At 45.4% G+C, this 17,692-nt stretch overlaps 1 protein-coding gene across 3 annotated transcripts in view; it reads left to right on the top strand.

Annotated features, from left to right (window-relative positions):
- Positions 1-9,728, top strand: part of SIPA1L1 (signal induced proliferation associated 1 like 1) — a 135,788-nt gene extending 126,060 nt beyond the window's left edge. Inside the window, exons 17-20 of one of the 3 annotated variants that reach the window (XM_008138885.3) lie at positions 3,857-4,000; positions 5,749-5,863; positions 8,501-8,582; positions 9,366-9,728. In XM_008138885.3, coding sequence (XP_008137107.1) covers positions 3,857-4,000; positions 5,749-5,863; positions 8,501-8,582; positions 9,366-9,509 — 485 coding nt within the window. In that variant the 3' untranslated portion in view covers positions 9,510-9,728. Of the gene's footprint in view, positions 1-3,856; positions 4,001-5,748; positions 5,879-8,497; positions 8,583-9,365 lie in introns of all 3 variants that reach the window. The other 2 variants (XM_008138884.3, XM_054715946.1) reach the window with 2 other exon arrangements.
- The last annotated feature ends 7,964 nt before the right edge of the window (positions 9,729-17,692 follow it).

Below are 17,692 nucleotides of genomic sequence, written 5' to 3'. Positions count from 1 at the left end.
CCTTCCCCATTGTCTGTTCTTTGCTCCTATGTTATAAATTAATTGACCATATATCCTTTTATTGCATTATTGAATTTGGTCTGCTAATATTTTGTTGAGGATTTTTGCATCTATGTTCATCAAGGATATTGGCCTCTGATTTTTTTTTTTTTTTATGGCTTCCCTGTCTATTTTTGGTCTCTGGGAAATGCTGGCCTTGTAAAATGAGTTTGGAACTATTCCTTTCATTTTCTGGAAGAGTTGAGAAAGTTGTTTTTCATTCTTCTTTGAATGTTTGGTAGATTTCACCTATAAAGCTCTCTGGTCCTGGTCTTTTATTTATTGGTAGGTTTGTGATTGCTAATTCAGTCTTCTTACTAGTAATGTGTCTGCTCTGTTCAGATTTTTTCTTTATGATTCAGTCTTGGTAGGTTATATGTTTCTAGGAATGTATTTATTTCTTCTTGGTTTTCCAATTTTTTGATGAATAATTGTTCAATAGTTATTACTATGAACTTCCCTCTTAAGACTGCTTTGGCTGCATCCCATTGGTTTTGGTATGTTGTATTTTCATTTGTCTTATGGGATTTTTTTATTTCCCTTTTGATTATTCTTTGGCCTGTTGGTTATTCAGTAGCATGTTGTTTAAACTCTACATATTTGTAAATTTTTGTTTTCTTCTTATAATTTCAGGTTTCATACCATTGTGGTGGGGGAAAATGCTTGATATGATTTGAATCTTTTTAAATTCATTGACTCGTTTTTGTAGCCTAACATATGATCTATCTTGGATAATTGTCATGTGTGCTTGAGAAGAATGTATATTTTATCCATGTCTTAAAAGAGTGGCCTCGTGTAAGGGATAAAACCTTACTGTTAATCCCCACACCAGCTCTTTTCTCTCAAACCTTTGTGATGTCCAAGCAGTCAATTTTATTTTTAGTGGCTGGTCATAGTTGAGGGTGTGCCAAGACCTGTCTGTCAGAGTCCAAAAGGGGAGGATCTCAGTCAATACTTACACTCAGTCTGATAGGAAGCCAGATCTTCTGACAGCAGCTTTTAAAGTTTACAAATATCTGCCATCCTGTGGGACTGCAAGCATAAGCCGTGCTGGTCACCAGAACCAGGCCATCTAGAGGTGTCACCTCAGTGGCAGTCACAAAACCGAGGTGCCAGATGAGTATATAAACTTCTTTCAGGAGACACTGGTGAGCTGGAGTGAGGAAAAGAAGAAAGATGGCACCCATCAGCCTCTTCCCCGAGAGCCCTTCATAGGCCAGATCCACGCCTTCCTTAGGCCAGAGTTCCAGAACAAGCAGATGAGCCTCTTCCACAGAAAGACTGGAGATTGTTTCAGACTGCTGTCTGTGCAGTGCTGGGTGGTGATAGACTGCCAGGAATACTCTCTCCGACTCTGACGGGGGACCCAGGAATGCAAGCCCCCGGCCACCGGGGCCAGGCAGTCAAGGCGTCTCCCTAGATGACGGCCGCAAAATCCTGGGCACCAGATGCGTGTAAAAGCTGCCCTATCTGATCTTTGTTAAAAATACAGACTTCCAGGCCTTCCCTAAGGCCTGCTGAATTTGAATTTGAATGCAAAGGCTTGAGAATTAGTATTTTACCAGATTGGGTAAATTTGGCTAACAGTAGTTTAGTTACTTCTTAGACACTGTATCCTCTGCCTCCCTCCAACCACCATAGAAACCCAGGCTTGTCGTTGTTCTCCGTCTTTCCCAGGCTGTGAGGATCGTCTGTGGTCTCTACCACTTGTTTGTGGGCTCATTCATTCATTCAGTGAGCAAGCACGTGAGGAAAAGGCATATTAATGACGCGTACCTCCCTGGGTTTGCCTTTGGCTCATGAATGCCTTGTTTGCTCTGGGACCTCACTAGATCCCAGGTTCCTGAAGGCCATGTTCTGGGACTATGGGTTTAAAATTGTTCTTTCTCCTCCCTCTGTCCAGCTCCACTCCAGGGTTCTGTACTTCCCCTCTCCACTAGGACCCAGCACAACCGATACCTCTGTGGAACCTGTGTTCCTGCTAGTTTATTATACATACACCTCCCTCCTACCCTTTTTATTCCCCTCTGGGAATTCTGGGTCCATTCAAACCCACATTCCTTTCCTCTGCTGCTGCTTGGAGCAGTATTTTCTTAAACTGCTGCTCGCCTGGTGTGCTTTCTCCCCGCATGTTTTGTGAGCGCTCCGCCCACTCGTGCATGTTCCTCCATTGTCTCTGTCCTGCTCCCTGTTCCCATTCCATCCCCCTTACCCCCCCCCTCACCCCACCCTGCAGGCACCACTTGGGGATCATGCCAGCTCCCCCCATCCAGCTGCACTTTTTACCGTCCAGACTCTAGAAAAAGCCTCCTGGTAGTGACCCGATATGCCAGAATCCTTTCTCCCTTTCTGTCCCCACATTGGGGCCACCCCCCCTGAATCCATTGCTTCTACAGCTTCCTTGCCCTGGGTGCCCCTCTACCGCCCCTGCACTCCTTTAAACCTTGTGCTGCCTCTCTGCACATGTCTGTCAGTGCAGGCCTGTCTTCGAGAGGCTTCTGTCCTGCGGGCAGCCCAGAAAACCCACCGTCATCGTTCAGCCGATGGAGCCGGGGCGCAGGCCCAGCCCTGAGGATGGGAAAGTCTGGACCGTTATTGCTAAACCTGCCCATCATCTCCTCCTGCTCTCACGGGAGTTGGGCAGCAGCGCTGGATCCCGTGTCCTGAGCTGAGCAGCCCTTGTTGGCTGGTCCCGCGGCCTGGCCGCGTGTCGTGGGAATACCACGGAAATGAGTGTGGGCCATGGGGCGGGGTGACTTCTTTCCCCACCGTGTGATAACTGAGCCCCAGAAATGAAAAGGGCAGAGGATTATGAGTGACACACAAGAGTGTCTGTTCCACCTGTTTACCCTTGGTGGGAGCGAGTTTCAGTAGAACTGAGCATTTAATTTCTGGCAGTATTTGTTACTTCCATTAACTCATAATCGTGCTAATTTTAAGCACGTTAATAACTAGCAGCTGCACTTCAGAGCCGTTCTTCATGTAATTTGGGAGGGAAAACAAGCACTAAATATACCCTGGTTTACCAGCTCTCATAATTGATGAAACTTTTTAACTCCTTGTAAACAGGTATTTCTGGAGTTGCTTGCACATTTCAGCTGGGAGCTCCCTCCATTCTGCGTGAGGGCTAGTGTCCCCATCCTATTCTGGGCGGCCTTTCTCACGAAACCGCGCACTCCGCCCTCTTCCCACCCCCCTCCTGGCCACTGACCGCATTTGCCTTTCCTGAGCCCCGTCCCCCTCTGTGTTCTCTCCACGTCATGAGCTGGAGCAGGAGCAGCGCCCTCGCAGGGTGTGGTGCGGCCCCCTGGCCTGTTCCTGCCTGCGCAGGCCAAGCAAAGGTCAGCTGTTACCGATGGCCCAATATTTATGTTTTTAAACACTGTCACCTTAGGAGAGGCTCAGATGTTGGACTGCTGTGGCCCAGGAGGTTCTTATCCTTGGGAAGGAGAGGATGCCTCTTCCTCCAGCCCGAATCCCTGGACCGTAAGGAAAAGTGAGATATGGGGCTGTCCTGGACCCCAAGGCAGACAAGCAGCTCCCGCCAAACGGATGTGTTGCCTCAGTGGAAAACTGCCTTTTTCCCCAGTCATACCACTGAAAATGAGATAGTAGGAAGTTATAAAAAAAAAAATTATTTAAGATTGGAGGAAGCCAATTTGTAGTTGAACTCAGCTTTGAAAAGGCCACTAAGACCTGCTCAACGAGAAGCTGATTCTCGGTACCGGCTTACAGACCTGCCGTGGTAGCCGGAGATGGTAAGCTCCTGAGTGGTCTGTGGCCCGAGAAGCATCTGATCCCTCATCTCTTCCCGCAGGAGAGTTCTCCGCCTCGGACAGCTCCCTCACCGACGTCCAGGAGGCCCGCAGGCCCATGCCCGACCCCGGCCTCATGCCCCTGCCCGACGCTGCTGCAGATTTGGATTGGTCCAACTTGGTGGACGCCGCCAAGGCCTATGAGGGTGAGTCCACTGGGGATCGAGCAGTCGGGCTGGGACCTACCCAGGGCCACGCTGCCGTGTGAGTGCTGGTCAGTCTCCGTCACTCTGTGTCCTTGGACACAGCAACAGCCCCCGCCCGTCACCGGCACAGCCGGGACCAGCTGAGCTGTTACTGAGTGCTCAGCAGGGGCTCACATCCTCTGATTCTGATGTGTCCTCTACGGAGGAATTCATAACATGGGTGCCTTCCTCCCTGAGTGGGAAGGGCGGGGGGTCCCAACTGTCACTTGAAGGAGAAGCACGTGGTCCTTCATCACATCGTAAGGACGTCATTGCTAAACACACATGGGCTCTGTTAGGGTGCTGGGCCGCCCCTGTCCCGGCCGGGGCAGGTGCTCCCTTTGCCCACATTCATCGCTCCGGGGGGTGGTGGCACGGGTCCTGTCTGCGTTGTTCCTGTGCCAGCCCCCTGCTCAGGGCTTGCTCTAGGCCCATGGTCCTTGGACGGCGCTGACGTATGTAAAACCACAGCTGTTTTGTGTGCTGACATAGGTTGTCAGGTGCCTTTTTTGGAATAGACTGACTTCATCCTAAGATCATCATTCCAAACTTTTGCTATTAAGTCGTTCTTCATAAAATGAGGATGACAGGGCCTGGCCGGTTTGGCTCACCAGATAGAGCGCTGGCCCGAGGACTGAAGGGTTGCAAGTTTGATTCCAGTCAAGGGCACGTACCTCCATTGCAGGCGTGAGGGGGCTTGGGGTGGGGGTGGGCGGAAGGCAACCAATCGATGTGTCTCTCTCACAGCAATGTTTCTCTCTGTCTTTTCCTCTCCCTTCCACTCTCTCTAAAAAATCAGTGGAAAAAAATCCTCAGGTGAGGATTAACAACAAAAAGAGGATGAGAGCAGATGATTTCTCGGGGGAGAGGGGGTGTTTTTATTGCTCTTCTTTGAAGAATTGAAAGTAGCTATTCAGACAAGCTCCACTTTTCAGGAGAAGCTGATCAGGCCTTGGAAGTCAGGCCACCATGACGCAGTCAGCAAGGAATCCCCACGTCCCTGACAGCAGCCCCAGGACTAACGCGGCTTTAAATTGCAGCCTGTTGGTCCCTCTCATTTACGTAGACACCGTGTATACTTGTGCGTCTGTCACCTGCCCCTGCCCTGCAGAGTCCGAGTGGGTGCAGGCCAGGTTCTCCCAGCATCCTGCCCCGCGTCCTGTGGCATTGGGGTCGCCGCCCTTTCTTTGCTGTGAGGCTGGAACCAGGGCAGTGGGGGCTCAGGGAAGCCTGGGGCCTGTCTGACCGTCACTCCTGCCCTGACTAGGCATACGGGGTGGTAGACGTTTTCTGTCTCTAACGGGAGCTTTTAAACTTGATTCTGTTTTCTTGGCTCGAGGGTTAAGTTGGGACACTTGGAAGCACACGGGTGTGGACTGGGTCCAGCCCACCAGGCGGCCATGGGAGTCTCAGGAAGCCCAGTCCGAGCTCCTGATGCACGTGACGTCACCGCTGAGTGGGAAGCCTGGGCTGGAAACTTGGCACGAGGCCTGTTTCCAGGGAAACATTGAGCGGAGTGAGAATTTGCTAAGAGAAAGGGGGACTAACCTGGATGCACACCGCTGTTTTTTAAGGACAGTCGCCGTGCTGCGATCCTGTTGAGCTAAAGCAGGTCCTTTCCCCTGTGAGGTGGGGGATCAGTGTGGGCCACATGTTGACTCTGAGCCCAGGGTGCTTCCCAGCTGCTGAGCGTTTTGCCTCCTTTGCAGTCCAGAGAGCCTCCTTCTTTGCTGCTAGTGATGAAAACCATCGCCCCTTGAGTGCTGCATCCAACAGCGACCAGCTTGAGGACCAGGCCCTGGTCCAGATGAAGTCCTACAGCAGGTGGGTCACCCAGAGGTGAGGCCACCCCCCTGCATACACATCACCCACATCAGCAGCCGTGGGAGGAGACGGAGGCCCCTGGACGAGCTTGCGGGGGCCGGGGGGCGGGGGACAGGGGGTGCTCTCACTGCAGTGCCAGCACTTCCCGTTTCAGTTAGAACACTTTGTAACTGAATACTGTAGACACGGTTAAACCGTCCTTGGTGACTTAGAGTGGGAGTTATGAATGCTCTTTATTTAATGCCATTATACACTTGTACCCTTGGCGTTAGGAAGCAAGGTAAGAAGAGTCATTTGCACTAAAACATCCCCAGGTTCCTGTGTGGTTAGCCCTCGAGTCTCCTCCGCAGCCACCTGTTGGTCACGCTTATGAATGTGCCTGCGTCCTGGCAGCTCCAGCTCTGCGCTAGGTCTGGGCCACGGGGTACCTAAGAGTGTGTGTAAAATGAATAAGCAGTAACTGAGAGGAGTGTATGTAAAATGAATAAGCAATAACTGAGAGGAGTGTATGTAAAATGAATAAGCAGTAACTGAGAGGAGTGTATGTAAAATGAATAAGCAATAACTGAGAGGAGTGTATGTAAAATGAATAAGCAATAACTGAGAGGTGTATGTAAAATGAATAAGCAGTAACTGAGAGGAGTGTATGTAAAATGAATAAGCAATAACTGAGAGGAGTGTGTGTAAAATGAATAAGCAATAACTGAGAGGAGTGTATGTAAAATGAATAAGCAATAACTGAGAGGAGTGTGTGTAAAATGAATGAGCAATAACTGAGAGGAGTGTGTGTAAAATGAATAAGCAATAACTGAGAGGAGTGTATGTAAAATGAATAAGCAATAACTGAGAGGTGTATGTAAAATGAATAAGCAGTAACTGAGAGGAGTGTATGTAAAATGAATAAGCAATAACTGAGAGGAGTGTATGTAAAATGAATAAGCAATAACTGAGAGGAGTGTGTGTAAAATGAATGAGCAATAACTGAGAGGAGTGTGTGTAAAATGAATAAGCAATAACTGAGAGGAGTGTGTGTAAAATGAATAAGCAGTAACTGAGAGGAGTGTGTGTAAAATGAATAAGCAATAACTGAGAGGTGTATGTAAAATGAATAAGCAATAACTGAGAGGAGTGTATGTAAAATGAATAAGCAGTAACTGAGAGGAGTGTATGTAAAATGAATAAGCAATAACTGAGAGGAGTGTATGTAAAATGAATAAGCAGTAACTGAGAGGAGTGTGTGTAAAATGAATAAGCAATAACTGAGAGGAGTGTGTGTAAAATGAATAAGCAATAACTGAGAGGAGTGTATGTAAAATGAATAAGCAGTAACTGAGAGGAGTGTGTGTAAAATGAATAAGCAATAACTGAGAGGTGTATGTAAAATGAATAAGCAATAACTGAGAGGAGTGTATGTAAAATGAATAAGCAGTAACTGAGAGGAGTGTATGTAAAATGAATAAGCAGTAACTGAGAGGAGTGTGTGTAAAATGAATAAGCAGTAACTGAGACCCAGAGGGTTTTCTTGTGAGCTGAGAACATGGACGTGACGTCTGTGGAACGTACAGTGGCAGGCTTTTTCCCCTCCGTTCCAGGTGGCGAGGATAGTAGATGTATGTGTGACATTATTGTACCAGTGGTCCTTGAAAACATCATTTCATTGTAACGTTGATGAGATGCTGAAGCAACTTAACTCTTGGTTATGTCAGTGAGCCTGTAGTGAAATTGGTGGTTACATGCGTTTCACTTAAAGCTACAGATCCTATGCGTGGTGTTAAGTTCGGACTTACTGTATATTACAGCATCTCAGTGGTCAGCCATGGGACAGATAGAGAATAAGAAAATTGTGTGTTGCCCTAGGTGGTTTGGCTCAGTGGATAGAGCGTCGGCTGGTGGACTCAAGGGTCCCGGGTTCAATTCCAGTCAGGGCATATGCCTGGGTTGTGGGCTCGATCCCCAGTGGGGGGCATGCAAAGCAGCCGATCGATGATTCTCTCTCATCATTGATGTTTCTAACTCTCCCTCTCCCTTCTCCCTTCCTCTTTGAAATAATAAAAATATATTAAAAAAAAAGAAAATCATGTGTCTAGCTTGCTGATCATAATAGCAAAGAATATAAGACATTAAGGGTAGGCTGACAACATGTAGTCTTATTTTAAAAGTAAAGATATTTAGACTCGTTGTTAAGATGTGTGCACAATAACTTACAGCTGGATAGTGGTCACAGACTATTTTCTGGGGACCCGAGACCTGCCCCCCTTGTTGCCCCGAGGTGGCACTTACGTCAGCCCCTCTTCTTAAAGCCACGGCAGACAGGAGTCATGGCACTGTTCCCGGTGACCCTGCCGGAAAGCGTGCTGCCAAGGAGACCATTTTCACTTATTGTCCTGGTTCTTTTGTTACGAAAACGCCGGCCTCTCGAACAAAGGAAGCCGTGGATTGGCCATAGTTCCTGCTTGTACGGCCTTTTGTTGAGATGACCATTTTCTTTTTTAAAGTGAACATGCACATTGGGTTGCCATCCTGAGTAATTTGACATTAAAAACCATGTAACAAATACAGCCGCCTCATTTTAAAAAATGCCAAACAAACCCCACCGGGGAGGCCCCCGCCAACATGGACTGTTTCTCGTTCCAGCAGTAAGGACTCCTCCCCCACTCTGGCCTCTAAGGTGGACCAGCTGGAGGGGATGCTGAAGATGCTGCGGGAAGACCTGAAGAAGGTAGGCATCTTCTCAAGCAGCCGGCCCCTTTAAGGCATGTTCCTTCGTGGGGTTGGGGTGGGTGTTTGGGGGGCTCCTTGGAGCTCTGTTCCCACTGGCCACGTAGTGCAAGAAGGCCTTCACGTGTTCCCTTTGTGGAAGCCTCGAGCCTCAGCCGCCCCCTCTGAGCTCCCCACCCCTTGTACACGGGTCAGTAGCCCAGACCCACATGTTGTCATTGTGACTGCACCTCCGTGCCGAGAGACCTTCACCTCGTCTTGTCTCTCGAGCGGCTTTGACTATAAGTGGTCGGCAAACTCATTAGTCAACAGAGCCAAATATCAACAGTACAACGATTATAATTTCTTTTGAGAGCCAAATTTTTTAAACTTAAACTATATAGGTAGGTATATTGTTATTAACTTAATTAGGGTACTCCTAAGCTGGCCTTTGCTAAAAACTCAAGGGGCCAAAGAGCCGCATGTGGCTTGCGAGCCGCAGTTTGCCGACCAGGGGACTGTATTAAGGCAGCAACCACCAAAACAGCAGTCTGAACTGTAAGACCGTCCTCATTAACAAAGACATTAAAACACATTTACATTCCAAGACAGACCTGTAGTGACTCTCTCTGGCAGTCCTGCTCCCTGGGTGAGCGGATCTGAACACCCAGGACTAGGCCTGGCTACAGAAGTTGAGCGGCAGGAAGAGTGGACATGGGCGGAGGGTGCGGACAGACCCACAGCCACTCTTCCCGGCAGCCTGGCGAGGTGGGTACCGTGCTCAGTCCTTTTCTCTCTGCCTCAGGAGAAAGAAGACAAGGCCCACCTTCAGGCAGAAGTCCAGCACCTGCGGGAGGACAACCTGAGGCTGCAGGAGGAGTCCCAGAACGCCTCCGACAAGCTGAAGAAGTTCACCGAGTGGGTCTTCAACACCATCGACATGAGCTAGGGCAGGCGGGGCCCGGAGCCTCCCGGAGGCTGTGCAGGCCCTAGTGGTGCCATTGAGCGCTCTCAGACTCCCTGCTCAGCTTCCTACCTACGAGGCCCTCTTTTGGGGGTACACACACACACAACAATTGCAGATCAACAATCATTGTCTGCCTTTTGTAGAAAAGAAAAACAAAAAAGTAAAAATTTTAAAAAGTAAAATAAAGTTTAACTGCTAAAATGTGAATGTCTTTATTTTTTTGCACAATATCTTTATCTGTTATGTATTTAAAAAGAAACTGGGCCTAGGACAAGGTTCCTCCGGCTTATCTGCCTCTATTTCCTTCGGCTCTTTCTTAACTATTTCAGGTAACCCACGCAACCCAAGCTTTCCCTCATTATCCTGACGAATGTCATTGTTCCTAGGAAGATAAAAGGTTTTAAAATTGTGTATTTGGGGAGGGGGTTTCCTGACCTGCATTCCTAAAATGCCGGGGAGGGAGGGCCTGCCTCCCCTGCTGACTTGTGCAGGAGCCCCTGCGGTTTGTTCCTGTCCTGCAGAGACTGGCAGGACGGGTTATTATCCTACCGCAAAGCCCTGAACCAGAGCGGCAGCCTTGCCTGCAGGCCGCGCCCCTCTAGTCCTGCATTGTGCCCTCATTCCCCCCTTCCTCTCCCCAGGGAGGTGGCCCAGGTGCTGTGTGCTCCTCAGAGGCAGAGCCCTCTCCTTTGGCTTAAGAGTGAATCCCACCAAATTGGAATCAGCCTCTCTACAGCTTCCGGGCTCCAAACATTGATTGATTTCAGAATTCTTTCGACCTAAATTAGTACCTGAATGCATTTTGGCCAACAGTATAGTGTTGGAGATTTTTAAAAGATGAAAAAGGCAGCAAAATTGTATTTTTAGCTCACTCAAACTGACCATATTAAAAAATTAATAAACCCTTGTCTCCAAAGCAAGATTTCACCAGTATTTGTAACCAGGAAAAGCGGATGTTACGTTGTGAATTTTAATACCCGCTTCTTAGGAGCAATGACTGTGACGGTGGAATGGGCTTTTGAAACCTGCATGCCCCAGTGTGCGCCCGAAGCACGGCACTTTCTGCATCCTCCTGTGGCCATCAGAGGGTTCTGCTGCAGAAATGGTCTGTGTGCTGTTTTTCCTGCCTAGTGTGCAGCTGCTTGGGGCGCTGGTTCCAAGGCCCTGGGTCCTGCAGAGCGCACACTGGGCCCAGCAGTGCTGAGGACCCCAGGGGAGCCCCTGGTGGCCCTGTTTCTAGCCTTCATAATTGTCAGGAAACTGACACCTGTGCCCTTTCCGGGGGAACGTGCAGCAATCTAGTGTCATCTGCTTGGACGTTCCCTGCCCCAAGGAACCCCAGCTCATTCCTCACTCCAGCCCTGAAAGGAACAGGGTGGATTTTCCTCTTTCCTCCCCGAACCCCAGCCCCAGACTTTTATGCTACAGTTTCATTCATGATTGTGATTTCTCCATGGGTTTTTTTTTTTCTTCTTTTTCTGGTGACATTTCTATCATGGAAATGGGAAGATTTCAGAGTGCTTTGTAAAGATCTCAATTGTCTCTGACGTGTGTGAAGGAGATTGTACATTGCCTGGTATCTCTTTATCAATGAGAAATGTCACTAGCATTTAAGCATTCTGAAGGCTTGCTTATCCGCCTGAGTTTAGTTTTTACTTTGTTTTACATTTTGTTTGGGGACTTGGGGCAAGCTATTTATTAGAGTTTTGCAACAGAGTTCTTGTTTGAAGCCTTTAAAGACTACTTGTAAAAGTCCAACAATAAAATTCATTTCAAACGCTCTTGTAAAACGCATGGGTATTACTGCTTGAGGTTTTCTTGTTTGAGCGACCACCCAGTCACTCACTGGCCCTCCTTGCAGCCTCCTCTTTCCATCTGGCTCCATTAGCGCGAAAGACGGTTCTTGGAAGTTTCTGTCCCTTTTAGAATTTCAATAAGCTTTTTTGCTCTCCGTTCACATGTCCGTAGAGAATTCCTAATTTGCCTTCTCTGCTTCAGATTTAATATTTGCAGAGCACTTTATAATTAGTTCTCTGTTCATTATCCACGTGTGGGTTTTCCACACCAGCACTGTCATTCCCTGAGACCAGCACAGTTTTGCACTTGCCGCTACTGTGTCCCCAACTCAGTGTTAGATGTTGTGTGCTCAGGAAATACAAATGCCAGTTAGTATTAGGCTGCGCAAAATATAATTAGAAAAGTTAATCTACTGAAAAAAATAGTGCATTCCAAAGCCAAAGGGAACAAAATTGCAAAATCTACCACGTCACTGTTCCTCTCCAGTGGTGCCGCTAATTGAGAGCTAACAGAGTTTCTTCCTTTTAATTGGCGCAACAATTCTACAGATTCTGGAATTAACAGCACAGAGTGATACCGGATGCCACAAGATATTCTGATTAACACGCTAAAGCGGTCTGTGTAGACCATGAATCTTACCTGGTTTGGAGGGTTTCTACATTATTTCTGAAGGCCTCGGTCGTCAGTTGGGAGCTCCTGGGAGAAGGTGCCATGGGCCTACAGTGATGGAGGGTCCTCCTTCAGGAGCTGGCTGGAGGGGCCGATTGCACTGGAAATGTGCTGCATTGGGTTGGATTAGTAACTTCAGGTGGGGATAAAAGTGCCTGTCTGAGGGCAAAGCTTCAGTTAGAAGTGGCAGGGTGACCTGCACGGAGTCCAGTCTCACAGCAGATGAGTTCCAGCAACAATCTGGTGCTGCTTCCCCCACACTGAGCCAGCCAGGTTCAAGTGCAAGAAGACTCACCTTAGCCATCCACATAAACACGCACGCTGTTTCACACCAACTGTGGTTTTCTAAAGAACGATACCACAGTAATGCTGGCTACCTTCCCCCCATAGGAGTGATGCCACTAATGACCTGTCCATGTGGAATTATCATTCTCTGGTTTAAAAAAAGACATTTGACTTAGACTGGGACTCAAATCCCAGCCATCATGTAGCACTGTGTCTTTAAGTAAATTAGCTATTTGCGGGGGGTAGGGGGGGCTTGGAGGGGCATTAATCATCACCTGAGAATATTTTTCCATTGATTTTTAGAGTGGAAGAGAGAGGGAAAGACAGAAACATCCATATGAGAGAAACACATCAATTGGTTGCCTCCTGCACAAGCTCAGACCAGGGATCGGGCTGGGGAGGAGCCTGCAACCAAGGTACATGCCCTTGACCGGAATTGGTCCTGGGACCCTTTGGTCCACAGGCTGACGCTCTATCCACTATCTAATCTTTTTTAGTTTGGTTTACTCATCTGGTGAAATAGTAGTGGCCTTATACATATATATACTGTTTTTGAAGATTAAAGAGAATCTTATGTGTAAAGCCAGTGTGACTGGAAATTGAAGACAGTCAGACATGTCTCCCCTTGTCCTCCACCGCTAATATATGAAGGCTTTGTGTTTTACTAGGAGAGTCCTGATGTATTAACAGCGGAGTGTGGGTGGAAGACCCAGAATGAGCTCGTCCACTTTGCTTACTATTGGTCAGGTGCTTTTAACCCTTTGCTATAGATTTTGGAACGGTGACTCTCAAACTTGACCTTGCATCAGAATCACCTGGAGGGTCTGTGAGCCACAGGTCGCTCCGCCACATCCCAAGCACCTGTAATTTAGCAAGTCGGGGGTGGGAGCTTAGAGTTTATAGTTTTTACAGTTTCCCAGGTGATGGCTTAGAGGCAGGGCTTTTGGAGAAAAGGGGTAACTGGAGGAGAGCCATACCCATTAATAATTTTTTTAAAATAGATACTATAGCACAAGGCACTTAACTATGTCCAGATACCTGAGTGTTATTTTGACAGGTTAGCTGACCACAGAGTACCTTGCAGGGGGAAACAAGCTTAAGGATAGCTAAAGAGAGTGTAGTTAGGTAAAAGAACGATTTTTTTTTCCATTTTTACTAAAAAGGAAATTTAAAGCCCCTTTTATATGAAACTTTCTGCCAGGACTATTTTAATTCCTGTGTTACCTGGACAGACTGGCGTGTCACCACCCATCGGTAATGGTATGAGACTAGTTACCAGGTTGGCAAGGAATGACCTCGTGACTTTAGGGGGCTGACAGTTTGGATGACAGTGCTGCTGAGGAAAGCAGGGCCTGGGGTGGCAGTGGAAGAACCACTAGCCAGGCCCACGGTGTGTGGCCACACGGGTTAAAAGTCAGACCTGGTTCTAGGCAGGGAGAGCTAGATTCCAGTCACTGACTTTCAGATCACCTCAGTCAGCTTACCCCAATCTCCAAGAACCTATCCAACTTCAAATCACTAAACCAAAATTTCCCTACTGCCCTCAGACCTGCCCAAAACTATTAAGAATTCTTCACTTGGAGGAGGGTTCAAGATAGCAGAGCAGAGCCCTGGTCTATGTTGCTTAGTGGTTAGAGCATTGGCCTACGCACCAAATGGTCAGAGATTTGATTCCTGGTCAAGGGCATGTACCTGGGTTGCAGATTCAATACTTGGTGCGTGCAGAAGGCAACCAATCTCTCTCTCTCTCCTTCCTCTCTAAAAAAAAAAAAAAAAAAAAAAAAAAATCAATGGAAAAAATATCCTCAGGTGAGAGTTAACCAAAAATATATGTTTATATAGTGGAGTAAGAAAGACCTTGAACTCCCCTCCTCCCATGAACACAGTAAATATATACCTACCTACCGATCAGTTTCTCCTGAAGAACCACCAAGGGCTGGTGGAACAACTTTTGCACATCAAATGAGAGAGAGAGAGAGAGACACATAGAGAAGGGTGGAAGAGACAGAATAGCAGAAATCACCCAATCAGAACAGCAAAAAGAAACAATTTTTTAAAAATGAGGATAGTTGAAGGGACTCTGGGAAAACAAGTATACTAACATTTACATTATCAGGGTACCAGAAGGAAGAGAGAGAGAGAGAGAGAAAGGGGCAGAAAACCTACTTGAAGAAATAATGGCTGAAAATTTTCCTAACCTGGGGAAGGAAACGGACGTCTAGGTCCAGGATGCACAGAGAGTCCCAAACAAGATGAACTCAAGGAGACCCACATCAAGACATATTATAAAATGGCAAAAGTTAAAATAGAGAATCTTGAAGTCAACAAGATTAAAAGGGAAACCCCAAAAGCCTACCCACTGACTTCTCAGCCGAAACTGCACAGGCCCGAGGGAGAGGCAGGCTATATTAAAGTGCCGAAAGGAAAGAACCTACAGTCTAGAATAATCTCTACCAGGCAAGGCCATCATTCAGAATTGAAGGAGAGAGAGTTTCCAAGACAAGTAAAAGCTACAGGGGTTCATCCCCACTAAGTCAACTTTGTAAGAAATGTTAAAGGGTCTTCTTTACATGGAAAAGAAAAGGCCATAACCTGAAATAAAACATGTGAGAGAAAAGATCTCGCTAGTAAAGGCTGTGGAACTTCCACTTAAAAAGCTAGCATGAAGATTAAAAGAAAAACATATCAAAATCCACGATAACTACAATAAGTAGTTAGGGGCTACCTAAATAAAAATATTTAAAATATAATGTTGAAAACAAAGTGTGGAGGGTGAGTAAAACTGTAGTGCTTTTATGTGTTTGAACTTAAAATGCCTATCAGCTTAAAATAGATACAGGTCAATGCATAGGAACTTCATGGTAACCACAAACCAAGAACCTACAAAACATACACAGAAAATAAAGAGAAAGGAACTGAAACCTAACACTAAAGAAAACCAGCAAACCATAAAGAAAGAGATCAAGAGAAGAGGGGGAAAAATAGAACTACAAAAACAACCAAAATATGTACAATTAACAAAATGGCAATAAGTACATACCCATCAATAACTCATTTAGCCAAAACCGGTTTGGCTCAGTGGATAGAGCGTCAGCCTGTGGACTGAAAGGTCCCAGGTTCGATTCCGGTCAAGGGCATGTACCTTGGTTGCGGGCACATCCCCAGTAGGGGGTGTGCAGGAGGCAGCTGATCGATGTTTCTCTCTCATCGATGTTTCTAACTCTCTATCTCTCTCCCTTCCTCTCTGTAAAAAAAATCAATAAAATATATTTAAAAAATAAAAAAATAACTCATTTAAATATAAATGGACTAAATGCTCCAATCAAAATACATAGGCTGAATGGATAAAAATAAAGCCCATCTATATGCTGCCTACAAAAGACTTACTTCAGATAAAAAAACACAGACTGAACGTGAAGGGATGGAAAAAGATATGCCATGCAAATAGAAATGAAGAGAAAGCTGGGTAGCAATCCTCATATCAGGACAAAATAGACTTTCAGACAAAGACTGTAAAAAGAGACAAAGAAGGGCATGACATAATGATTCAAGGGTCAGTCCAAGAAGAGGACATAACAGTTGTAAATATCTACACACCCAACATAGGAGCAGCTTTATATTTAAAGCAAATATTAATGGACAAAAAGGCAGAAATTAACAGTAATACAGTAATAGTTGGAGACTTTAATACCCCATTTACCTCAATGGATAGATCATCCAAGCTGAACATTAATAAGGAAATGGCCTTAAATGTCACATAAGATCAGATCAATTTAATAGACATTTATAGAACATTTCATCCCAAAACTGCAGAATACATGTCTTTCTCAAGTGTACATAGAACATTTTCCAGGATAGACCATATATTAGGCCACAAAACAAGCCTCAACAAATTCAAGAAGATTAAAATTATATCAAGCACATTTTTCCAACCACAATGATATGAAACTAGAAATCAACTACTGGAAGAAAAAGGAAAAACACGAATATGTGGAGGTTAAACAGCATTCTACTAAACAACCAATGGATCAAAGAGGAATTCAAGCAAGAAGTCAAAAAATACCTTGAGACAAATAACTTTCAAAATGTATGGGAGGCAGCAAAAGCAGTTCTAAGGAGGAAGTTTATAGCTATATAGGCCTACTTCACGGGGCAGGAAAAGTCTCCAATAAACAATCTAACTTTACACCTCAGGAAACTAGAAAAGAAGAACAAGCAAAACCCAAAGTAAGTAGAGAAAGAAATAATAAAGATCAGAGTGGCAATAAATGAAGTAGAGACTTAAAAAAAGAAAAGGTCAATTAAACTAAGAGCTAGTTCTTTGAAAGAATAAATAAAATTGACAATCGGATTTGTCAAGAAAAAAAGAGAGAGCCCAAATACATAAAATCAACAACAAAAGAGAAGTGACAACCACCACCACAGAAATACAAAGTGTCATAAAAGAATGCTATGAACAATTATATGCCAAAGCATTGGACAACCTAGAAGGAATGGATAAATTTTAGAAACATACAATCTTCCAAGACTGAACCAGAAAGAAACAGAAGATCTGAAGAAACCAATGACTAGTAACAAAATTGACTGCAGTAATTTTCAAAAACTCTCAACAAACAAAAGTCCAGGACCAGACAGCTTCACAGTAAATTCTACCAAACATTTAAAGAAGAATCAATAGCTTTCCTTCTCAAACTATTCAAAACATTGAAGGGAAATAAATGCTTTCAAACTCATTCTACTAGGTCAACATTATCCTGATATTAAAATCAAACAAAGACTCTACAAAAAGAGAAAATTACAGGCCACTATCCCTGATGAACATAGATGTAAAATTCTCAACAAAATATTAGCAAACCAAACTCAACACTATATGAAAAGGATCATGCACCATGATCAAGTGGGATTTATTCCAGGTATGGAAGAATGGTTCAATACCCACAAATCACTGTGAGACACTACATCAACATAACCTCTAACATCAGGAAAAGAAAAGCACTCGCCACTTTCACCACTTTTTTCAACATAGTATTTATATAGATACACAATGAACTATTATTCCACAGTACAAAAGAATAAAATCTTGCCATTTGTGACAACACGGATGGACAGGGTATTATCACTAAGTGAAATAAGTCAGACAGAAAGACAAATACAGTATGATTTCACTTATATGTGGAATCTAAAATAAAACAAAATAAACATACAAACAAAGCAAAACAAAACAGAAACAGATTCATCGATAGAACAAACCGATGGTTGCCAGAGGGGAGAGGGTTGGAGGGGATGGGTGAAAAGGTAACTGGTAGGAAGAGTGACAAACTTCCAGTTATAAAATAGATAACTCATAGGGTATAATATACAGCACAAGGAATATCATCAGTAACACCATAACTTTTATAGACAGCTGGTTACTA

The sequence above is a fragment of the Eptesicus fuscus genome, chromosome 5, assembly GCF_027574615.1.
Source record: "Eptesicus fuscus isolate TK198812 chromosome 5, DD_ASM_mEF_20220401, whole genome shotgun sequence".
Lineage (NCBI taxonomy): Eukaryota > Metazoa > Chordata > Mammalia > Chiroptera > Vespertilionidae > Eptesicus > Eptesicus fuscus.
This window is presented reverse-complemented; position numbering and strand designations above follow the sequence as displayed.